This window comes from Elgaria multicarinata, chromosome 10 (assembly GCF_023053635.1).
Source record: "Elgaria multicarinata webbii isolate HBS135686 ecotype San Diego chromosome 10, rElgMul1.1.pri, whole genome shotgun sequence".
In the NCBI taxonomy this organism is placed as follows: Eukaryota; Metazoa; Chordata; class Lepidosauria; order Squamata; family Anguidae; genus Elgaria; species Elgaria multicarinata.
The window spans coordinates 75,771,614-75,798,093 of record NC_086180.1 but is presented as its reverse complement, the minus strand read 5'-3'; the positions used below and the strand labels follow the sequence as shown (position 1 = coordinate 75,798,093).

General features: G+C 42.3%; 1 protein-coding gene across 1 annotated transcript in view; it reads right to left on the bottom strand.

Annotated features, from left to right (window-relative positions):
• FSTL5 (follistatin like 5) overlaps nt 1-26,480 on the bottom strand; it is a 422,510-nt gene that overhangs the window by 179,932 nt on the left and 216,098 nt on the right. Inside the window, exon 5 of the mRNA XM_063135450.1 lies at nt 19,437-19,557. Coding sequence (XP_062991520.1) covers nt 19,437-19,557 — 121 coding nt within the window. The remainder of the gene's footprint in view (nt 1-19,436; nt 19,558-26,480) is intronic.

Here is a 26,480-nt window from a genome sequence, read left to right as displayed (position 1 = left end):
GGACATGCTGGGAGTTGTAGGATATTTTCTCTCTAATGGTGCATAGGATTTTCCACTAACTTTATTATACTAAGAAGTTTATGACAGTTAGAGGGAGCAATCCTATGACCCCCAGACAGCATTTTTTTGGGGGGCGATAGGATATTTCGGATTCCTACATATGAGGTCAGAGGGAGCGCTCTGGCGTTGGGACTGGGAATCTTCACTCTCTGCCCCCTTTCTGCCTCTTTGCAGCTTGCACACAGAGAAAAGCAGCCTCAGAGAAGAGGCAAAGGGGGCATTTCTGTGGGTGGAGAGGGGGGCAGGTTATACTGTATCCCAAGGCTTCTCCAGCCTCCTTCTCTCCCCCTCTGTAGTGCTCAGCTAGATGGGTGAACCACCCTGTCTAGCTCAAATGCAGATCAGGAGTTGCAGCAGAGGTGGCGATCACCACCAACGCACCTCTCACTCTGCACTGGAAGCTTATGAGCATCGAGGGTGCAGCCGATATGACTGTGCCCTTGCTAAGTTTAGAAGTTAGATAATTCCATATTGAAGCCTGGCTGAATGTTAAGTCCTAACATTCTCCCATATACCCAGAAATATTAAAAGCCAAGATTTAATCCCCAGTCAATAAAGATTTAGGACACAGCAGGCAACCTCAATGATAAGAATTTATTATTTGCATAATTTATATGAAGCTTCTGCACTTGAAGCTTCATATAAATGACTGATGTGGAATGATGCAGTTCTTTACAAGTTCCAGAATAAATTATGCATGCTGAAATTCCATTGAAACCAACAGGATTTAAGAATACAGTTAAGAATTAGAGATATAAATGTTATTGATTTGTTACGGTAGATGACATGCAATGAATTTCAATGAGATATATGCCTGCTTAACATTCTTTGAATTGTTCCCAGAATTGTTCCACAACTCTCTGGCCTTCTGGTCGTGGAACCATGGTAATGCTAAAGAAAAAAAAGTGAGCTGTGTGTGTGGAGGGGGGCAGCCATAAAAGACGAACAGCAGAACTGAATAAACAATACTTCGATCTGCTAAACTCTGAGCTACTAAGCTATGCTTAAATATATATAGTTTATGGACTACATGCCGGGCTATAATTTGTAATCTATTGTCACTGATAGGACGTTTAACGTCAGGGGCTCAGTCCAGTCCATTGTAAGTGCAGCACCTACACAAACTCCCTAGGAACTATTTCAGGCAAGAATGTGCAACTTCAGATGATTTGGCCTACAGCTCCCATCATCCATCGCTATTGGCTCATGGGAGTTTTAAGCCAAAACATCTGGAGCAGGACCACAAGTGCTCACTCCTGTCTTAGGACATAACAGAGTGTGTCTCTTGCTTTCTCATCACCTTAATGTGCATACATGGGCACACAGCATACTAGGCTATTCCAGGGATTAAGAGGCCTGAACATGGTTCCTGTAACCCTCCAACCTCACATTCCTTGAATGAACAAAGAAGGAGGATGGATGAGCATGTGGAAGGCATGCACAGCCTTCCCGTTCTAGTGGGTTGCTTGCATGCTTTTCAAAAGGAGCAAGAAAACAGGTGGATTTTTACCTGCAGAGCCAAAGTACCTAGAATGGAATTTTATGTGGAATAGTTTTATTCCACACAAACAATCCTCCCACTCACTTATGTACAGCTGATTGTAGAGACATTTCAGACATTCAATATGGTAAACTCAAGCATGACAAGAAGGTCTTCCACATAATTTTTTGACCATTCTCATTCAAGTTTGTGGAAAACAAATCACTTCCAATAAAATAATAATAATTGTGAAATGCCCAGAGAGCTTAACCTATCAGGTGTTATAGAAATGCAGTAAATAAATTATAACTAAAATAAAATAAATGATAAATAAAAGGTGAAATGAGAAGAGAGTTTTGGTAAAATTCTGGTAGGTTGGATGTGAAGGTCTTCTGCTTAATTATAAGCACAATAATTTCTCCAGTGGTGTTCAGCCTCTCCAGCTTCTTACACTTCAATTGAAGCTCAGGGGGTAAATCCTGACATAGGGCTTTTTTAGAGCAGGCAGTGTGAGCGGTGCAGAAGGATGGAAAGATGCACATGAAAAAATAAAAATGAACAAGCACCCTTGGCCACTTTGCAATGACAGGGAAAGCTCAACACCACCATCAAAACTGGATGCCTGTTTCGCAGGGGAATAAAACTTTCAGGAAATTGGAACATAGCTTTCAGCATGGCACTAGCACCGATATATTGCATGTTCTTCATTTTCATTTTACTTTTTGTATTCACATTTTACATTTTTTAGGTATACACTTAAACACAGTCTTGGATCATAAGACAATTAACTTAAGATTATTAATGCAAGGGAAATTTACTATGACTTCTGAAAAGTGTCTCTGGAGCTCTCCTGAGTAATATGAGATGGGGTATAAGTGGTTGCTAGGAGAAGGAGAAATCACCCAAAATCAGGGTTTAATCCTAAAATAAATCCCTGACACTCCACTTCCAGCAGCCCATTAGGGTTGCGATCCTATCCATGTTTAGACAGAAAAAAGTCCTACAACTCCCAGAATTCCCCAGCTAGCATACTTGTAGGACTTGCTATTTAAACACATATAGTTTTGCACCCTAAGTAAATTTATCTTAGGATCCAACTCATGGTGTGTGAGACTATAATACATGAGTTAGGCAACATGGGATAATATTAGGGCTTGGAAATGTGAACATTTGTCAATATACCGACACAATTTTAAGCCTCCTGATTAATTTCCATCTGAAAATAGATTTTACAGACTTTACAAAGAACACAGCCCTATGTCTATACCACATTTAAATGTCAGTTCACATAATAAATAGCAATAATTGGTTTTAAAGGCTAATAACCTTCAGTGAAATGTATTGCACATTTATCCATGCATTTATCCAACTGGAAAAGTGAATTTATGCAAAAATCAATTTTAGTATAAGTTTGTTGTTTTTGCACATGACTACCTCCAACAAAATCATTTCATTTAAATGTCAGGAGTTTACCATAGTCACCTTATTTCAGCCCCATAATGGCCATATAGATCCCAAGTTAATGCTTATGTTTACAAAGAATATCAAAACCGAACATCAATATTGCATATTTACTCTTACCACACATGTAGTATTTAAGGAAAGGCAGTCAAGCCTATGAGGTGTTTCTAGAACTAATCAATAATGAAATGGGAATTTTAATAGAACAGTTGGCACTTCCAATCTCATGGTTTTAAACACAGTAATGTTTAATATATGTTTAATTCTGTGCATATTACGTTTTGTTGAGGGGGGGATCATTGCTGTTAGCATCTATTGCCTTTGGCCATCAAAACGTCATTGTCTCAGCTATTTCAGAATTCAGCATCAACACTTCTGAAAAGGGTACCCAATAGAAAGTGCATAATCTTCAAGCCACTGATTTCAGACACTCAGCATTGGAGATAGTTTGTTCTCATGTGATGGCTGTCTGTCTATACCAACGAGGAATACATCAGTTCATGCATCAGTTCATTTTTTACTACAATTTACCCTTTTCACACCTCCTGGAACTGAATGTGGACTTGATTACAAAAATTAGTTGAAGTCCATGTATTTCTGAGCTTTTGAGTGATTCATGAAACAACAACAAATTTTTTTAAAATGCATAAATTTGAAAAATGCACATAAAAATGTACACTTTTGAAAAAATGTGCACAAAGATGCTTTAATCAATGGGAGAAACATTGCATATTTTAAAAGGCGCAAAAATTATGTGTGCATGTAGGGAAATTACATATTGTTAAATGTCTGGGAGAAGAGAAAAGACTTGACCTGGTGCTGAATAGATGACAATGTCGGCGCCAGGCAGGCTTCGTCAGGGAGATTGTTCCACAGTTGGGGGGCCACCACAGAGAAGGCCCTCTCTCTTGTCGCCACCCTCCGAGCTTCCCTTGGAGTAGGCACCTGGAGGAGGACCTTAGATGTTGAACATAGTGTTCGGGTAGGTTCATGTCGGGCAAGGCGTTCCGTCAGGTATTGTGGTCCCAAGCCGTGTAAGGCTTTGTAGGTTAAAACCAGCACCTTGAATTGGGCTCGGAATCTGGCACAAGACAAGTGGCAAGACGATGCGTGGAGAATCCTAGTGATCTCAAACATTGCTTGTTCACCCATGCCTGGCAACAATATATCGTAAAATCTTAATAAGATCAAGCCCAGTATAAAACTAGGATTGCCTCCATGGAAGATTGGACCACAGTCATTGCATTAAATTGAGCACCCTTCGTGTGTGTATTCCATGCAGGCCAGGTGATAACTGGGAGCACAACCACATGGTAAGGCATGCCAGTAGCCTGGTCCTCAGATATACACTTAGCAGTTACTTGTGCATAGGCTTCTACATGATCATGTCAAAGCTTATGTGCAAGACGTTTCTTACGCATAAGCTCTTTGATTATGCAGAGGGGTTGGAGTCAGCAGCTTGGCCCTACTCCTAGTAATTGTGGCATGGCCCCTTCACATTATTCATATTTTTAAACAGTCCACCATGTTTGCTTTCCACAATCCCTCCATGATTGGCCAAATGCTCTGGCCCACTACAACTGATGAAGGCACCTCTTTGTTTTATTTTCTTAAGGGCCTGATGCTGAGAGAAGCACTGACCTGCAAGGCTTCAGCTGCTGTATTTTCATTACAGCCATGCCTCTGGGGCCCACCTCTATGTAGTGTTCACCTGTGATGCTGTGTTGAGGGTATGCCCAGAGACATTCTGCAGAAACAAACAGAGCAGTTCTTGCAGCCACCTAAACTGTGGCAGTGAGTATGCAGGGTGCCTTTTTTCCCCTATACAAGCAATGGCACACACAGCTGAAATATTGTAAAGCAAGGGAATAATGGTATTCCACCTAAGGTGTATGAACACAGCAGAATGAATTGGAACATTTCCTCTATACTACAATTATATGTGCCTCTATAAAGGAAGATACCAAATTATGCACTTACTATGCAGCCATTTGAAAACACATGCAGTCCTCAATTATATAATGAAAATAATAATATTCCACGAGCAGACATTTCCACAGCCTTCCTGATCTGAAAATTGTCAGAACACTGTCATAGCCCAGATCTCAGGGCAAGGCAAGGTCAAGAAATACTTTTGCAAGCTGCCATGAGAGCCTTTTTTGGCTGAATGGTGGGATAAAAATGCTTAAATAAATAAATAAATAAATAAGGTGGGATGGGGGAGCTCTGATGACATGGAGGATAGGAAAGACTTGGTTCAAGAACCATCACAGGGGAGACTTTCTGAAGTAACTGTCTCACCACAGATTTTCATGGAAGGACAGCCCAGGGACCAGTCATCCCTCTATCCTCTGTTGCTAAAGAGGTCACCCTCATAGGTGTGCACAACGGGTGTGCAGGGTGTGCCCGGGCACACCCTAATGTCTCAAGCAATAATGTCTCTCTGCCAGAAACCATGTTTCAAAAACATCAGGAAGAGGGCCCCCGAAGGCTAATATCCCCTCGTAAGACCCTCTTCCAGCCAGTCTCACCACTGGGGCTTGAAGAGTGTCTCATCATTCCAACCCCCCTCACCTGCAATGGCCCTTCCCTGGTCAGGCAAGCTGAACACGGAGTAGGGCATCAGAGTCTACAGTGTTTAATAAATAAATGAATAAAAATAATGTCCTTTATAACTGAGTATTCAATAAATCTCCACCTTTAATTCCCTGGATGCACATCCTAATGAAATATGCTGCTCACGCCTATGGTCACCCTCCTGTGATTCAGAGAATTCATCTGCTGAACCTTGTGCAGTGTGGGAGGGGCCCCTTTCACTAGCGCATCAAATTGGCAGGCTCACTGGAGCCAGTACCTGCAAAAGAGAATATAACCCTCTTAAAGTCCAAGCAGTTTTCCCAGAGGAAGCAGAGCTGGGCGGGATCTACACTAATGGTTTAAAATGTTAAGGAAGGGTTGTGATAACTTATTGGGTCACATGATGCTACATTTATAACGTTTTGTTATCGATGTATTTACCTTCCTTCTTTTGTTGTATTTTTCCATTGTTACATTTAAATAGCGTTGCGAGTCTTCTTATGTGCCCCCTTACATCATTATTGTTTTGTTTTACTAAATTCTCAACCCTCAATGGTCAGCCAATCACTTTCGTAGGGGCGTGGATACTTCCTTTCGGCGCCTAAAGCTAGTGCAGTATTAGCTCCAAAGGGCTTGAGGGAGGACATTTTAAAAAATCATAACAAATCAGCAAATGACCCAATCTGATTAAAATTTGGTATGCTGAAAGCCCTCATTAAGACCTGCCACTGTGCCAATTTTGAATTCTTTATCTTAAACAAATAAGCATTTGTTTAATTTCCATTTAAAATCATTTAAAAAAATCAATGGGGGTGGTGGAAGGCGAAGCCGGGAGATCAGGAAGGGGGTGGAGCAAAGAGACCAGTGACGAAGAGGAAGTACAAGCTACAGCGATAAAACAAACAGTGTGTCCTGCTCTAATCAATGAATACCGGGAAAGTAACATGCGTCACATGTTAGTAACGCAACATTACTGGAGTGTACCCCATTATGTTTAAAACGAAACAAATTAGAATGTTTCCAGTGGTAGGGAAAAAAGTAATAAGTACTAGTGTAGGTCTGCCCCTGGAGTCACCACTTTCATTATAAAACTACTTAGGCTTACAGTTGGCTTCAAACTATTGTTGGAGGAACATTCCAAACTTTCTGCTGTTTAGCTTGCCTGGCTCTTGCATCCAGCCTGACTTTGGTAACAAGCCCCACAATGAGCCCACCAGGGTCTTTATATCCTGCTACATACCCTGGACTCCTGCCAAGTTTATTAGCACAGCTCTGCAGGGCCCAGGTAGCAGGCACGGGATAAATAGAATAATTTGCATTAACTGTGGATAATGCACTTTTTTAAAAAAATAATCATTATGTTTTGCTAATGGGGATTTGTACTGTATTTCTGAAAAGGACATTTTGTTTGTTTTATGATGGTCGTGGAACATTGTCTAGGATGCAACAACCTCACTGAAGCTAAGAACACCTAGATCTAGTCAGTGCCTCAATGGAAGATGACTCATCAAGTATGTATACTACTTTAATTTCAGTGGAAGAAAGATAGGATATAAAGGAAAATAAATTTTAAAATATTATTTCATTTATGGTCAATGCTTTTCTTTCTTTTTTATGTTATTAACTTCTAACTATTCTGGCTACATATAGAATGAAACCTTTTCATCCACATTATTTCCTTCGAGATCTCTCTGAATGCCTACATTTTTATTTCACTTGGTCACCAATAGTATCTTTTGAGGTCTTTGAAGTAGATGGAAAGTGAATGTGGAAAAATGGCACACAATAGAAAGTACATTGTAGAAGCTCAACATGAAAGACAGAATAAAGAGATGGGTCAAGGGCTGCAGAGGAATGCTACAGCAATACTTAACTGTGCTTATTACTTTTGGAAATGAACTTCATAGTGGAATCACTTAGAATTGTACAATTTTCCTGAGAATAATATTCTTGAAACTACAGAATGAATCCAAGCAGAATTCCTCCAAGCAATGCCCTGCACAAGACAAGCTTTTGTAAAAGACATTCAGTGCACAGTGTTCATTTGCATTATATTTGGACTTGGTACCTAGAGGACATTCAGTGAAATCGATTTCAGTGCTCAAAGTTTAGGAGGCTTTGCTACTTGCAAACCTGAAGAGAAAAGTGAAAAACAAATCTTTATCTGATTACTTTCCTGGCTCTCTTTGCTATACAAAAAATACCTGTTACTAAGAAGCAGGTGAAAAGTAAAACCCTAATTTTGATAGTTAACTAATGTAATTTGGGTGGGGGGGGAAATACACTAAGGGCTCCATCACACCAGGGTTTTGTCACACACTCGTCATGCCTGGTTTACGGTTTTGCAGCCGTGACATGACGCCGTGCCTGTCCGTGCCTGTCCGTGCCCCTTCGCCTCCATTTTTCATGTTTGCTTAAGAGTGGGGAAAGTCCGTCTTATTTCCCCATTCTAGGAAAACACAAAAAATGGAGGAGAAGAGGCGGGCTGATTGCTGGACAGGCACGGTGTCATGTGAATACCAGGCTGCAAAACTGCAAAACCGGCATGAGGAGAGTGAGATAAAACACTGGTGTGATGGAGCCCTATGGTTGAGATCATATGGTCGCAGGGGTCCATAGAATGTGTTGCATCCCCCCTTTTGAGAGTGGAGAGAGAGAGGTCCAACTTCAAGGGGTGATCTGACCTCACAACCCCCCTTGCAGCTGCCCTTTCTTCTCCTATAGCAGAGCTCTGGTAGCAGTAAAGCCAAAAAGAGGGGATTCTATGGGAATCTGGTGATCCAAGGGGAGGCTTGGATCAGTAGAATCAAAGACTTCCATTCTCCTGACGTGCCCCCAGAACTGTATACCAGCCCTAGAGCTTGCTACCAATTGGAAAGGAATGGTAAAAGTAAAGGAAATAAACTGAAAGGTGGTGGGGGGGGAGAGAGAAATGCTCCTCCTCCTTTCCTTTCAACCCTGCTGACATGAGCCTGGCTTTGGATAAGGTGGTTCTTCCAAATTCAGTTCACCTCCTCCCCCGTCTGGATTGCTCTGTCTTGTATATATGTTTGGAAGCGGTAGTGGCCTCCCTCTGGTGTTATTTCTACTATACCAGTCCTAATATTGCAGCAATAATGTAATAAAAGATCAAATGTAATGGGAAGTGGAGGTGCTTTGCTGCAGAGAGGCCAACTTTGCTGCTAGGGGAAGCACTATTGATTCCTTCAAAATAAGCAATTAGAGATGTACTATGTAGGGATGGATAAATCTGTCCAATTCTCCCAGTTCGTCATTTTTGCAGCCTTAAGTTTGTTCTCTAGCCAAACGTGCCTTTTACCCTACAGCCTCTCCAACATAGGCGGCTACATGTTGAATTAATATGTGCTAGCTATATTGGCAACCGATACCATCTATGCAGTATTTTCTGAGAAGTTTCTCGAATAGAAGCTGATATTGATTTAAATGGTCTATTACACCATAATTTATTCCAGCTAGTGCCATCTAATTCCCTTCCAAAATCTCCTTCCCACACTTTCTTCAAGCCCACCATTGAACCCATCTGGGTGTCTATTAGGAAAACATTAACCAAAGATACAATTCCCTTCCCTCCTACCCCTACCATTAACATTACTTATTCTAATCCTGTTAAGGTTCTGAGTGCATGTGTCTTTATGTTGGGGTCTCTGAGGGAGCAGGATAATTGTATTGCTTGCAGCCATCCTAGGCCTAGGCCTCCTAGATGAGCTCTGAGTTGTTCTATTGTTTTTGGTTTATCCTGGGCATAAAAATCTGTCAATCGAAAATATTCATTTTCCCCCCCATTCAGAGATTTTAGTAATGATAGTTGTATCTAAATTACCTGGATATATTTGTATGGGGTGAGGGGAGACCACACTGGAGACAGCTTGGATTGCCACTTTCCCCAAATTGTAAAAATAGTCTTAGGGCCTTGCTAGACAAGGCCTTAGCGTGCTTTGAGGCCCGGTTTCCCTGCTGTGCATCCGGATGACGCACAGGGGAATCCGGGGTCAAGCCGTGCTCAGATCTCCCTTAATGCGCCATAAGCGAAGTCGCTTATGGCGTGCCTTTTCCGCAGCCCCTGCGGAACGTCTAGCAAGGTCCGTGGCTTTTTGCGGCTACTCGCTTACTCGCGAGTAGCCAGGAAAAGCCACGGACTGGGCACAGCGCTCATACGAGCGCTGTGCCCATCGGGCCGGCGGGATCCCGGGGGGGGACATAGGGGAGGGAAGGCCAGACTGGCAGGAGAGGGGGATGGCGGAGGGCGACACGGGATGGCAGAGGGCGACACGGGATGGCGGAGGGCGACACGGGATGGCGGAGGGCGACACGGGATGGCGGAGGGCGACACGGGATGGCGGAGGGCGACACGGGATGACACGGGATGGCGGAGGGCGACACAGGATGACACGGGATGGCGGAGGGCGACACGGGATGACACGGGATGGCGGAGGGCGACACGGGATGGCGGCGGGCGACACGGGATGACACGGGATGGCGGAGGGCGACACGGGGTGGCGGAGGGTGACATGGGATGGCGGAGGGCGACACGGGATGGTGGAGGGCGACACGGGATGGCGGAGGGTGACACAGGGGATGGGGACGGGGAGGGAGGGCGGGGAAAGAGTGGGCAGGAGGCATGGGAGGGGATCAGGAGCGGATGGGGGGGCTTAATTTTTTAAAAAAACCACCTACCTTCTCCGGAGTCTTCGGGGCACACATGGCCCCTTTAACAACAACAACAACAAAATGACCGACGCTACAGGGCTTCCACAGTCCCTGCGCATCGGCCGTCTAGGAGGCGGGGCGGCACGCGCTAAAGTTAGCGCGCCATCGCACCGCCTCCCTGCCGGCTTATCCGGCAGGGTCTAGCAAGGCCCAAAGTGTATGGATTTTGGATATTGTTTAGCTCTTTTGTTTTTAGAGGTTGAAAAGGTAGAGCCCATAAAGGGCCCATGTCCAACATTTCTTCTTCCAGACTTATCCAGTTTTTATTTGCCTTCATAATGATAAAGTGGAGCTGCCGTAACTGAAAAGCTTCATAATATGATGCAAGGTGTGGAAGTCCCAAGACTCCTCCATTTGGTTTTTTGTATTATAGTTTTAATACCAGGTGAGGTGCTTTGGTTTCGAAAACAAATGTATTGATTTGACTTTGCCAAGACTTCAATATTGTTTGCTAGAGGAGGATGTGGAGGACTTGAAATAAGGATAGAAACCTGCAAATTAAGGACATTTGTATTGCTGCAATTTCCCCTAAAATAAACAAATTCAATTTATTCCATTTCTTCAGATTTGTAATCATAGTTTTAATAATAGGGCATAATTGTATACTTGTTTTAATCTTAATTTTAGAATTTCTGTAAACTGCCCAGAGAGCCCTGGCTATGGGAGCGGTATATAAGTGCAATAAATAAATAAATAAATAAATAATAAATAATTTATTTTAAATAATTTGTTTGATCAACCAATATGGTGCCATCATTCCTATTTATTGAATGTATTTTGGATTTCGTTTGTTTCATTTTAAGCGTTCTAGCCAACATTTTAGAACATTTGTTACCAGAAAGGTAGTATTTTTGTTTTAAGTATAAGAGGGATTTAGCAATACCCATGGTATCTATACTTACCAATTCTTTTCTTTTGGCTTCTAGATCCCTGAGTACTTTTACAGACTCAGTATGTTTATGCTTTAGTTCCAGGGCTGCTATGTAATTTTATAAATCTAGTTTAAGTCTATACGTTTCTTTAATTTTGCACTTTCAGCAATACAGGCCCCTCAAATTGTAGCCTTCATGGCATCCCAGATTATTTTAGAAGCCATGCCTGGTCTATCATTTAACTTAAAATATTATATATTATTTATTTATTTATTGCATTTTTATACCACCCAATAACCAAAGCTCCCTGGGTGGTTCACAAAATATTCTTCAATGGCCTTCTTAATAGTTAAAGTAGGAAGTTGTTTGGTTAGGAGGTTAGAATCCAAGCACCACATGGTGATATGGCCTTTGAGAGTTCAATGACAAGTCCATTTCAATTGCAGCATGGTCTGACAATATTTTAGGGAGAATATTGGATTAAATGAGGTTAGAGATCCATGACGGAGGGACCAGGATATAATCTAACCTGGAGAAAGAGTGAAACTTTGGGGGAAAATAAAAGAAGTCCCTAAATCCCGGATTCAAACGTCTCCAGGAATCAATCAAATGAAAATGTTTCAGCAATGGAGCCAGGGTCTTCCCTCCCCGATATTAGCCTAATTGGGAACCAAGCTCTCTATCCAAGTTTAAACTGCATACAGTATTTAAATCACCTGCTATAACTAGATCCCCGATTGCAAACAGAGCTAGTTTCTTAAAGACCTTAAGCAAAAAAGAATATTGGTGCAAGTTAGGTGCATATATTGAAGCTAGTGTAATAGGTTGACCGTCTAATTTTCCCACCAGGAATAAATATCATCCCACTGGGTCCCTTTTTATCTTATCTATGCAAAAGTCCAAATGCTTTGCTATAACAGTGGCAACTCCTCTGGCATGACTGGTTCCTATCGCTGCAAACTGGTGACCAAAATATGAATGAGGTAAAAGCTTTTTCTCTAGTTCTGCTGCCTTAAATGTTCTTGCAAAAAAATGATGGAGGGTTTTCGAGCCCGAAGGTGGTCAGAGACCCTCTCTTGCGTTGAATCAGTGCAAGAAAAGGGTGGTCTTGCCCCAGACTACTTAAAGTGATTCATGGAATATAACAGAAAACCTCTAACCTCAGGGATAATCTTTAAAAATTGAAAAATTGATCTCTTTTCTTTAAACAAGGCAAAAAACAAAACAACCGCCTTGCATTGCTGAAGAGATGAAATTAATTATACCTCTTGTCATCAAGGACAAACCGAGTAAAAGTCTATGACAGCAGCACAGCCCTGTCCCATGGGAAAAATGCAGCTTTCACCATCAACCTCTAACTGTGCAGGGAGTCTGGACTCCAAGGAAAGGCTGATTGAACATTAGCTGTGAATAGGGCTTCTGTGTTTGCCTGGTCCCTGTGCCTGTTCGGTATATCTGCCAGTAAATCAATTTTACAAAAATTAAAAAAAGAACCCAACACGAGTCACTCTAAGGAAATTGACTCTATAAATGTGCCATGGGACATCTTGAAATTCACAGAAGTGGAGAACATGAAGCATTTTGCTTCTTTGATGTCCTTTGCTCAGATGTTCTGGGGGGTGGGGTAATAGAAACGCTGCCAATATTTAAAACGGAGAAAGATTGATTGTCGGATGAGGAGATGCGCTGATGAGAAGATGCTCAAGAGGCTTGGCCTCTTTAGCCTGCTCAAAGGGATATCAAGATGTATAAAGAGATCACAACTGGTAACAGTATACTGAGAGAAAACTGGGGGTTGTACTCCCCCTAAAGGATCGGGTTCATAGTTTGGGGGTGCTCTTGGATCCAGAGCTGTCACTTGAGGCACAGGTGAACTCAGCAGCAAAGAGCACCTTTTATCAGCTTAGGCTGATATACCAATTGCACCCTTATCTGGACAGAGATAGCCTAGCTACAGTTATCCATGCTCTCATAACCTCTCGTTTGGATTACTGCAATGCGTTATATGTGGGGCTGCCTTTGAAAATGGTCCGGAAACTTCAACTGGTACAAAACAGGGCAGCACATTTGTTAACAGGGGCTGGCCGATGAGACCACATCACGCCAGTCCTCTTCCAGCTTCACTGGCTGCCAGTCCAGGTCTGGGCCCAATTCAAAGCGCTGGTATTAACATTTAAAGGCCTAAACAGCTTGGGGCCAGGCTATCTGAAGGAACGCCTCCTCCCGTATGTACCTGCCTGGACCCTAAGGTCATCATCAGGGGTCCTTCTCCATGAGTCCCTGACAAAGGAAGTGAGGCAGGTGGCTACCAGGAGGAGGGCCTTCTCTGCTGTGGCACCCTAGCTGTGGAATGAGCTCCCTAAGGAGGTTCGCCTGGCACCTACACTATATTCTTTTAAACGCCAGGTGAAGACCTTTTTATTAACCCAGTATTTTAACAGTCTATAAATTAATTTTAACTTTTCTGTTTTAAATTTGTATTTTAAATTTGTATTTCTGCACTGCTGCTCATTTTATCCAGGTTGTGCTTTTATATTGTATTTTATATTATGGGTTTATACTGTTGTTTTATACTTTGAGGTTTCTTAATTTTTGTGAACTGCCCAGAGAGCTTCGGCTATTGGGCGGTATAGAAATGCAATAAATAAATAAATATATAAATATGTATACATGTGAAACAGCAATTCTTGGAATAATTTCCAAGATTTCCAAACAATTGGATAAATATGTGAAAGGCATTTTAGGGATTTAATATCTCTCTCCGTCGTGGGTGTAGGTAACATTGGGTCAAGTAGCCATCCCTATAGACCTCCTTGCCTTGAACAGGGATGGGAAAAATGTATAATTTTCACTTTGTCCCATGTTTTATTTTTGAAAATTGCAAGTTTTCTCCTGAACACGAATCATGTTAATAATTTTCCTCCGGTTTACATAGGATACCTATGGGATGTTATGCTATATTTACGATCAAGCCATTGTTATTTGCATTCACTGTATTTGCATTCACTGTATTCAATCAGTGCTGTTCTTACAGGCTTCCCATTCACTACTGGTTCCATAAAGGGAAGGAACTGCACAGGCATTTCCATCTGTTTAAGTGATCAAAAGAATAAGTTATTGCTACTTACTTCTTTGCTGCAAGCCTGGGACTTTTGAACACTACTGTGAAGGGCTACCTGAGATCGTTGCCTTGATGTTTATTTCATAGAAGTATGCTACTGGGGAGGTAAAATTATTTTTTATTTCAACTTTAAAAACAACACAAAAATCCCACAGATCACGGTTTGCAATAAACACAGAACTGCTGTTGCTGTAGGAAGCATCCAAAGGCCAAGTATCTTTACAAAGTAGGGGCTGTGTATATAACACATATGCCCATATATCATAAGGGAGAGTGACAGTGAGAAGCCTTATTTAGGACTGAATAGGGTACAAGCAACATGCATCAAGAGGGATGGGGCTACGAGTACCAGCCCCACGCCAAGGAGCCCCACCCTCAAAATTTCAAACCTCTCCATGTTCAACAGGGATGTCTGCAGAAAGCTTCTACTCACATTCACTTGATAAAAGCCCAGTTCCTGGTCACATAGCAGCCTCTACTTGCATTAAAGTATGAGTAGAAGTACCCTGCAGATGTCCCCACTAAAAATGGGGAGACTGGGACTGACATGTGGGCCTTGTCCCTCTTGTGCATTTTGAATGTACCCTAACTGGCATAATGCTTGAACAAGGCTTGAACAATGTTCTGTTCCAAATGATGTTTGAATATGTGGAGAAAGAATAGATCCTGTCCACCTTAGTTGCGAGTGGAGAAGGAAGCATAGAATAAAGACACAGACAACAGAACTTGGGTTAAACTAGGTAGTTCTCTGCTCCCTGGATCAGCATGTGGAAGTGCGGGGTTCGATGTATCCTTTCTCAGTCCACTTGCCTGGCTTTATGGGTAAGCACTCTCCAAAGCCAGGAGTCGGGTAAAACCTGGCTCATATGCCACTCTGCAAGTGTGGGGAGACCGCCCCACATCACCCCCTCAGTGCCTCACAGCTCAGGGTAGGTGAGGCACGAGGGTCTCCAAAGGCAAACCATATTCTGACACGGGAGCCTCACAGTTACCTAGGAGCAGGTCCTCCAGATATGTCAATCACCAAAATGTGCCATAGCGCTCACTGTCTGTATTCTGATATTGCCAATTTCCACACATCCCACCACCAGAGGGGGCCAAACCTCTGCTTAGGCACCCTACCCCTCCCCTTATCCCGGGGGGGGGGGGGGATTCCCGCAAACCCACATGCAGATCCTTCAGGAAAATATCATTCCTGTCATTGGAGAGATGAACACCATCTGCCCTAAAGTTCTGTTCTGGAAGGTAAAATGGCTGGGTGGGGGATAACCCCTCTGACCCTGCAAGGTCAGATAAATCTCCCTATTGACTTTTTTGACAGCCCTATTTAAACTATGGGGACAACAAAATGGCCCTAAAGCTGATCAGGACTATGAACAGCAGCAAACAAATGTGGAAAAGGTAAATTCTGAGTGGTGTTTCAGAACTTTATTTTATTTTATTGCCCTGAAAATGTTCACCCAACGACATTTTAAGCAGCATTTTAAAACTATCTTTAAAAGAAAATGGATTTTTCTGTGCAAAATCTAAATCCGTATTGGCTTAGAGATGCCAAATCATAAAGCTCATAAGTAATTTTCAGTCATGTTCGATTGTAACTTACCATTTTTAGATGTCAACGCTCTAATTAACTACATTGCGGGGGAGGGGAATCTCCTACTAGAAAATGTTACTGAAACAATAGAGATAATTAATCATGCCAGTTTCACACTCCTATCCTGTCTGCTTCTTTAAACAGAATTTATTTGCTTAAGACTGTAGAAATGAAATGTATAGTTGATCTAAATTCCTAAACACTCTGAATTCCTAAGACATGCATTAAAAGGTATATTTATGTTATCATCAGTAAGTAAACTTATCTCTTTTTCCAGACACTACTGCATACAAATATTTTTCAGGCTTTTATTTTTAATGATTCATTCTCCTCATATGGCAGACGTTCTCAAAAGCTGTGCTAGTGAGCTGCCTTAAGGCTAGTGGGAATCAAAACCAAACAAAGTCTTGCTACAATCAATATCATTTACATGGATTATTTAAACGGTAGCCTCTGCACCCAGGCCCAGCATCCATAAATTCCTCTGTATTGAATAATTTCAGTCCCCCATTATTCCATGCTTTGACAAGGTGCTTGAGTGTGTGGTGGCTTCTCTGCTCCAAGGATTATTTCTAGATGAGGTGGATTACCTAGAAATAGATAATCCCTTTCAGATCTTGCACATCAAGGCAACTAAAGCAGAGATGTACAATCTACACTGGGAAGTAGTTCTCCACCTCCAGAGCTTTTTAAAGAAGAGGCTGTGCAGCCACCTCTCATGGATGGTTTAACTGGCTCTCTTGAACATTGCGGAAGATTGGACTACATGATCCTTGTGGTCCCTTCCAACACCACAGTTCTATGATTCTATTCCCAACTCTGCCACTCCTTTCAATACAAGGGCAAATCATTTGAAGCTTAATCCAGACAAGACAAAAGTTATCCAAGTTACTTTGAAGACTAATAATAATAATAATAATAATAATAATAATAATAATTCTTACCCGCCTCTCCATTTTGATTGAGGTGGGGAACAACACGATAAAATAGGGAATAGGGATTCAACCTCTGGTGAATGGGGTTACCCTGTCCCTGAAGACTCCAGTTCACAGTTTGTGTATACTCCTGCTGCATTTGGTGGTGACATGAGAGAGGGCCTTCTCGATGTGTGTGTGTGTGTGTGTGTGTGTGTGTGTGTGTGTGTGCGTAGTGGGGAGTAAGTTCAGTCCCTCTTTGCTGTCCTTTTGCTGCCAGGCAAAGACCTTTTTACCCAAGTAGGCATTGGTGAGTACACAGGTCTTTTGGATTGGATGCTATTTTTATTCTGTGGTTGTTTTGTTTATGTTTTGAGTGAATTTGTTGTATTATGGTCCTAATCAAGCTTTATTTATGATTGCAAACTACCTTGAGTGCAATTTCTCTTGCTAGAAATGCAGGGTACATATCAAATAAACAAATAAACAAACAAACGAACTACCCTGACCACCACTACTCCTTTTTAGAAGTTGAGGGAGGGTTAAAAATGATTTGGGAACATGATCTGTGCACCAGTTTCACTGAAGGTGAATGGAAAAACTTATGGCAATCCACACCCTATAAAGCAATATCAGCAAAAGTTAAAGAGCTCACTCTGAAAATCACTCACAGGTGGTATATCACCCCTGTTAGACTGCACCATATTAGTGGTAATATATCCCCGCTCTGTTGGCGTGGTTGCTCAGTTCCTGGCACTTATATTCATCTTTGGTGGGAATGTCAACAGGTCAAAACTTTTTGGTCAAGGGTTTTCCAAACCATTACAAACATTATTCATGTTGAAGAAGAAACTGACCCAGCACTGGCTCTACTTTCTATTTTTAGGAATGCCAATAGAAACATTATTCCCAAAGCTCTGGTCACCCATTTGCTGGTTCCAGCCAGGTGGGAAATTGCCCAATTCTGGAAAAGCGACAGAGCTTTTGACCATCAACGCTGGTTTGATAAGATCTGGAAACTAGCTTTAAATGATAAATTGACACAACATAGCAGATTAGCAAGAGGAGAAATAACATCAGACACATTTGTGGAAAACTGGTTGGACTTTTTCACATTTATTAATGTGAATCTTGGCGAACCTAGACCCCCAATGACTCAGGAATCCTTTTGGTCAGAGGTTCTAACTTAACCTGCATCTTTTTCTGTACCAAGTGCTTATTGAAGGAATGAACACCCATGCTTTTTTATAGTGGTGCTGTGGGAACATTTATATTGTTGTTGAGTGTTTTCTTTTACTCTCTGTGTTTATTGTATTTGTCCTTACTTGAAAATCAATAAAAATAGTATTAAAACACACACACACACACACACACACGCCAGTCTGAGCAGCATCTCACTTTCCCTGCCCCCCTGGATGCCATTACGGACAGCAAAGGACATGGCTGCAGGATGGGATGGGGCACCACAGAGACAACTGAGGGGATGTTCAGCCATAGAGTGAGCTGGGGTGGGTGGGTGGACCTGGAGGGCAGGGTGCCTTCAAATCTGATTCCAGGCTTGTACACACTATCAATCAGAGTGAAGAAAAAGTATTTCTTTCATATCCTTTCAAAGCATACTTATAGACAACTTGGAAGATCTAATCCTGTGCTACTGATTAAGTGCATGGAAGCAAGGAAAGCTAGTTATTTCAGATCAGTTAACACACTATCTTGCATATTTGCAGTAATACACAAGACAGAAAGATGTCACACGGAAGGGATAGCCAGTGAGAAAAACAGGATAATCTTCTAAATCTTGGATGGGGAGCATCCAGACCACAAGAGGATGAACAACATGCAGGGTAATCCCCAATGTTATCTCTGATCAAAAATTGGAGTGGTTTCTCCCAGCACTAGCAGAGCTCAAGGCTTGCTTTCCCTGTAGGAACAATGAATGATGTCTAAACAGACTTGCTCAGCCCTGAGGAGTGTGTATCCTCCCAGGACTGGCTGCATCCCTGGCTTCACATGCTGTTCGTCATCCCTATGGAGATAGTGCACAATGCATGAATAGACTCAGTTTCTGAAGCCAGCATGCCAAGCCAAGAACTGGGCAGAGGTGCTATACAGCTGGTCCTCCCAGTGCTGTCAAAGTCCCCTTCTATGTTCCAAGAAAAGCATGGGACTCCATGCCTCTCTCAGCACAGAAAAAAGCAGAATGGGTGGGGTGATTATGTCTATGGGTGTCACTACACCCACTGTCATCATCTGGCCCAGAGAGGGCAATTCCCATCTACCCCCCAAAAATCATGTTCCCCATATTGTCCAAGATATCCTCCAAAAGATGAGAAAGCAAAACAAGAAACACAACATATCACATTAGGTATCTGCTATAGCCTAGTATGAACCCAGCAGATGATGTCTTGGATATAGGACATCTTGTTTTCTGGCTTCCACACCAACATATGGATTGGGGCCACATCTGTGGCAAAGCACACAGTCTAAAATGACCCAATACCCTAATCAAGATCTAAATAAGGGTGGGTTCACCTTCAACACAAGATACAAAATTGTTTAAAATATTACATCAGCGTTTTAGGAATTATACATTCATACTCTGCAGAAGAAAACAAGGAAGCCTACTCACGAAATGCTCTGTAGAATTCTTCCAGGCCTAGGTGCTTGTCACTGTTATAATCATCATATTTCAACAGATCGAAAAGAGAGCAGTCAGATAGATCCTTGCCAAGCTCGTCCTGTTTTATTACCTGACAAGAAAATTGTAACCATGAAATTACATCGGAGCTCTAAGAGTTGAATGGTATAATTAAGTATTTCTAATATCATCTAATAGATCATTTTAAGGATGCTGCAGGGCAATGAACTAGAACTGTGTAAAGCCAGAGATTTCCAGTTGCTTTGTAATTATATAGTGTAATTAGTTTTTTAAAAAAAGTTAATGCATTTCCATTGACAATGCATATTTAGATTTCGAATTCTATGGACATTCAATAGGAGCTAACAATGAAACTCTAAATATGCATTCCAGAGAGTTGAAAGACCATTTTTTAATGATAATCAGTCTCATTTTTATTTATAGACACTGCTCCAGGAAAATGAGAAACAGGGAGACAGACAGCAAGCCTTTACCGTCTGTCTGTATCATAAAATACAAAAGGCAAAGATTGGCATGCAGTACTTAATATAAGCACAGTGATGATCACACAAGCGGAAACCCCTGTTCCCACCTGCCCACTAGGTTCCCTGGAAAGCCTCGCCTGGGACTCATGGACCTACAAGGAAAGCATGGTGTAAGGAGCAGGATCTTCTGTGGGAGATGGGAACCAGCTTGCAAATAAATAGTAGTAATGCTAACTTGCTCAGTCTATAACACTGAGATGCTAATTCATAGAAACTAAGGCCACAGCTAGACCTAAGTTTTATCCTGGGATCATCCAGGGTTCACCCCTGCCTGAGCACTGGATCCCCTGTGTGTCACCTAGATGAACAGGTTTGACCCCTGGACGATCCAGGGATAAACCTTAGGTCTAGCTATGGCCTAAGATTTGGCCATTGTCTTGAATGTCCTGGTCACAACCTACATCTAACTTTTAAAAATATAATGGGCCTTTTGTTGTTGTTGTTGTTGTCCCATGAAGGCCTAAGGTAGCATCTGCTGGCAAAGTTATGCCAGGCAAGCTCAGTTTCACTCTGAATAATGTTGCTGCCAGTACTCCAGTGTTTTGAGAGTACTGAGAGGAATTCTAGTGATTCTGTCAGCACTCTGACAGTGAGGGAGGGGTAGTGAGAAACTGTTTGGCAATTATGAGGGTTGAAAAAGTAACTCTGTCTGACAGATCACTAATGGAGGGAGGGAGGAAGCTATGCTGGAATCCTGTGCAAGCTTACTCAAAAGTAAGTTATTCTGAACATACTGGGACATACCTATTCATCTGCACAGGTCTACTCAGTTAATGACCTGTTTTGTTTTGTTTTTTTGTTTGTCTTTTTTCTTTCTTTCTGAACACTGTAATAATAAAATTCTTTTTAAAAAGACCCCAAAGAAATTAACTGATAAGAAAGAAAGAAAGAAAGAAAGAAAGAAAGAAAGAAAGAAAGAAAGAAAGCTTCCGGTTTATGACCAGAGCAAAGATGCTCCATGGGCCTTCCTAGACCTGCAGGAGGCGGGGCCGAGGCGCGCTAACATTAGCACGCCTCGCCCGGGCTTCCAGATGCACGATGCACAGGGACGGCAGGTCCCTGCGGCGTCCGCCATTTTTTTGTTGTTAAAGGAGCCGGGTGCGGCCCGAAGACTCCGGGAAGGTAAGGTGTTTGTTTTTAACAGGGGGGGGGGCAAAGGATGGCAGGGTGGGTGGCAAGGGGGAAGGGCGGGTGACAGAGGGAGCGCCGCGCGCCAGCACTGCCCGAGTAAGCAGGCGAGCGGCGCTTGCCCGGGCAATGCCATCCTTCGCCCCCTCCGCCGATGGGCACAGCGCTCCTATGAGCGCTGTGCCAGGTCCGCGGCTTTTCGCGGCCCCTCGCGAGTAAGCGGGGAGCCACGAAAAGCCGCGGCAGTCTCCACACTTTCCCCAGCCCCAGCCTGAGGCCGGAGCTGGGGAAAAAGCGCGCCATAAGCCCATTGGCTTATGGCGCGTAAGACCAGGCCTCAGCGCGGCCTGTCTCTGGATTCCCCTGTGCGTCATCTGGATGCACAGCAGGGAAGCCGGGTCAGAAGGCGCGCTAAGGCCTCGTCTAGGAAGGCCCCATGTTACCATGTTTCCTGGTTCCAGGCTCTCCATCCTCCCCATCTGGATTTGGGCCTGAAAGACCCAGGGAAAGTGTGGGTGCATGGAGGGTAAGTTGTAAGCAAGCACAATTTGTGACACTGCCCAGCATTATTACAGATCACGGGATATGTATGTGAAGGCCTTGGCCTAAGCTTCCAATACTGTGAATGGGGAAGACTTAATGCAGGTGGCAGTGAAACTGTTCAGTAACCATTTGGCACCTTCCATTCTCTACCCCCAATTCCAATTGTGGGGAAGCAGAGGGTTCCAGATGGTGGCTTTGCTAAGGAAGACCTCTTCAGCCACAAAACTGGCCATGGCAACAAAAGGTGGGCAGTTTTGCACTCCCCTTCCGCCCCCTGGCCCTTCCAAAATTCAAGCTGGAAATTGTCAGTTGAGAATAGATCAACCTTTGGGTGGTTCTTTTTTAAAAAAAACTTTCACCCTCCTGCCCCCCCTTTTTTGCACCATAACTGTTTATTGGAGAACATTTGGATCCACCCTACAAGCTGTCAATATCTCTCAAATAAAGGCAGCTGGTTATAAGCACAAAAAGCAATTATAATATTTACATCAGCTCTGTTGATCAAAACTAAATATCCGTCAGTCAAAATAATGCAATAAAGGATGCCAGTACCCCCTTCTCCTTTTTTTAGGAGGTTTCTATTATAGCAGTTCAGGTTTTTCTATTTACTTCAATAAATCTACCCTATTGAGAGACAGATTGTGTTTGTTTAATGATTCAGCATGGAATGAAAAGACAGAAGTTGCTGATTCTGTTCCTGGAAACGAATGTTTTTGTAGAATTCAGAAGGATCACTAAGATTGTAATTTTATGTTCTTTGATCATAAGTATCTTACCTATCTAAAGTGCCCTGATAAAGGCACAGTATGAAACTCTTTGTATGCACTATATCTTATTTAAATTAGCTCTGCCAAGATGAGTAAATCAGTCTTCAGCTATGTGAGACTCTATTTATTCTGGACATAATTTCCATAACATTTTCTGCATATGTAAAAATGACACTCCTTTTTTTTCTTATCAAAGTTTAAAAAGGAGAGAATAATAGTGCTGAAGTGAAATTGTTCTCCATCTCAATTTGCCATTCTGTTTGGAAATTGTGACCTTGTAGGGTCTGTAGGGCAAATATAAAATGTCATAGATTAGATCGGAGTATAAATGGCCTGTCAAAATTCTCCACCCTATTTCTGGGCAGAGAAATTGGGTGAGTGTGTGTGTAATTTCACCAAAGTCTTCCAGGGGGAGGAGAAGTTATCCAACAGTTTCTCACAAGTAGGGAGTCAAGATGGGGTCCAGGCTCCCTCACTTGATTTCAGATTCGGTGTCAGATTCAGAAGCAGAGCTAGAACAAGTGCGGTGAAGACAGAGTATTGGGGAGGAAATTCTTCAAGACTCTCCAGGGAGGAACCTTCTCAGGAGCTTATGGAACAGGAGGCCCAGGTTCAGGGATCATGTCCTTCCCCCCCTTGGGAACTCAGCCTTTTTTGGAGGCAGAGGGAGCACCACAATTAATAGATCCCAGAGTCTGTTGCAGGTTTACATAGGCAGAACTAAGAGGAGGTGGGAGGTGATATTATTTATTTATTTACAATATTTATATACCGCTCCCCATTCAAAATTTCAGAGCGGTGTACAAGGTAAAATAAAATAAAAACAGAATAAAACACTTTAAAAGAAGCAAAATGTACAGTGAACCGTGGCAGGTCGTTAAGGAAAGGCTTCCTAGAATAATGACGTTTTCAGGAGGCGCCGAAAGGAATACAAATTTGACGCCTACCTGACCTCCAGAGGCAGGGAATTCTATAGGAGGGGGGCTACCATGCTGAAGGCTCTTCCCCTGGTGGACTCCAATCAGAGGATGGGTCTATGTGGAACCACCAGGAGCAGGCCCTCGGATGACCTCAGTGACTGGGCAGGTTGGTAGGGGAGAAGGTGCTCTCTCAGGTATCCTGGTCCCAAGTTGTTTATATGTCAGATCTTCTACTAAGACACAGCGGTACACAGTGTACATTCTGCATGCCATTGATTTTGTGTGCCTGTGTGAATAAGTGGTAGCTTTTTCTTAAAGTGCATTTCCTCTATAAGAAAACAAACACATTCATTATCAGTAAAGTACATTTTACCATTGTGTCTTCCCATGAAACAACTGTACTCTTAAATATCCACCTTGCAGCATTAAGCAGTCACATTGACACCTACAATAATTGAAACTGAATTTACAACTATGCAAGAAATTGTAATTGCTTTCATGGCACAGATAACATGAGAGTCAATTTGCCTCAGTACAGATTCACGGCTCACAATGAGGGAGACTTTCAACATTATCCGCCTTGATTGACTATTATATTTAAGTTCGGGTTCTGTGGGGTTGTAAAATGCCCTCAGTGTCTACTAAGTACTCCTATTACCAGATCCTTTGGAGATTATATTTTACCAATAATATTAGGAGGAGGGAGGAGAATAATCATATTAGCTACAACCTATAACCCAGCATGTTTGGCGAACATAATGAACTCTTGCCCAGCATTGCTGATTAAGGTTGTGCACTGCAATCTCATTATGCCAACACGTATATAAAAATTATTTATTCTCCAGTTTAAATATTCTGGTTTATGTAGTTTGCATAACATGAGAGTGCTGGTGGTGGGGTGGGGTGGGAGGGAGGAAGGAAGGTTAACTTTTTGGAAACATAAATTGTAATAAATAAAAGAAGCAACATGATCCTAAAGCATTATCATCACCATCATCATATCAGAGTCTATATCTCCAGGTGGTAGGAGAAGACTTAGGCCATGTCTAGGCCTCCCAGCATTCCGGGAGGGAGAGGGGAAGATTTCATGATTTTATGATCGCAAGATCCTCCCCTCAGTCCACACGCGGCCGCACAACATCCCGGGCATTGCTCCCATCATGGCGGCCATTTTTTTTTCAAACAAGAAGAGCTGGAGTGCATGAACGCTCCAGCGAAACCAGCAAGGTAAAAAACAAAAAAACCCACCCCTCCCGTACCCCCCTCCCACCCCCGATGGACATGGAGCTCCTGAAGAGCTCTGTGCACCTAGCCCAGTTCCCGGCTCATCATGTTCACTCACGAGGAGCTGGGACGAAAGTGGGATGGCTGCCCACATGTCTCTCAGTCTCAGGATGATCCCAAGACTGTGGGAAAAGTTGGGATTAAAGCTGTCCTGGTTATCCCAGGGAAAGGGAGGAATCATCCCTCTCTGCCCCCTGGATCCCCTGTGCATCATGTGGATGCACAGGGATGATCCCAGGGTGATCCCCAGAATAAACGCTGGTGTAGACATGCCCCTTATAGCCAAAATTTGGAAAGGTATACAGGTAAGTTTGCTGCACAAACTTTATTCCATATCATACCCCAAGCCCCTTTTGAAATGTATATCTTTAATGTCTTAAACTCAAATGAGTTTTCTTTGTCTCTTTCCTGCTCTTTTTCTTTTTTTTCCTTTTTTTTCTTTTTTGGAATTGATTTTTACCACACTTACTTCACAGCCACCAGTACACAATACTTTTGAAAGTCCCATAAGGTTCAAAAGTGGCTTCTTATGTAGCATGGCATTTGTGGGGTGACCTTACCCATCCATATCCTACTCTGAATTTGGCTATTATCTTTTCTTCTCATACTCTGAAAATAGAGATGTTAACATAGGCCTTAGCTAGACCTAAGGTTAATCCCGGGATCGTCCCAGGGTCATCCCTGTTCATGTAAATGACACATAGTATCTCCAGGGAACAAGCAGGAATGACCCCAGGATGATCCTGGGATAAACTTTAGGTCTAGCTAAGGCCATAGTTTGCTGCTATAAGATGCAGTCCTATACATACATACTTACCTGGGAATAAGTCCCATCAAACTCTTGTGCTGTTAATGAATATTCCCAAAAGCTAAGCCTGTGATCTGTACACTACATAAATACAACTTGGTTCAGTCAAGCTGGCCAACAACTCATAGATGAGACTGATAAGGATTAAATACAAATGTGTTGCTGCATTTTGATGCCTAAATGCAACCATTTATTTATTTATTTATTTATTTATACACCACCAAATAGTGGAAGCTCTTTGGCTGGTTTTAGCCTTATATTTATTTTTCACAATTGGGCTTACCATATTTTTCTATATAAAGGACTTACAATTCACCTAGGTATTTTGTACATTAACAACCAAAGGAAAATAATAATAATTTCTTTTTCATCCTCTCTTCTTAAACAACACAGCTGCACAGAAAACATGCTCCTGTAATGACTCTCTACAAGTTCCAGGTGGGTTTCCCCCCCTCCTATTATATTATCATATAAAGAAGTATTTATGTGGTTCAGAGCCCTCTGATTTTCAAAGTGCAGCAGAAATGTATGACAAATAAATAGCTGATCTATAGCATCTGGACAAAGGATTTTTTTTACAGAAACCATAAAAAGTAACAGACAAAATCTTCTACAACTTGAACAGATGACCTTTCTCTGGCATTTATTATTTTGGACAAATTCAAGATGACCTGCATTTCTACAAAAGTAAGAGTCATCATTTTTCTTTCTCATCAGGATTCTGGTTAAGTCTATATACTTAAAAATCCTTTCATATTTTTTTTTATACATATAATGTTTTTTTACACTAATCTTGGAATGTAATAGTCATCAGGAGCTTTCAGCACTTCTATTACAAAATCAACAGAAGCTGGTTGTATCTTTCTTGATGTTATTGGAATGATTTGGAAGGGGGGAAGGAAGGAGGACTAACGTTATTCCTTCTTTCTTTTTCTTTTTTGTGATACTTAAAGAAATGGTTCCGTTTGGCTCCCCAGCCTTTAGTGAGCTTCTATATGTAGCTTCTATATATAATAAATGAAACAAGATAAGGACGCAAA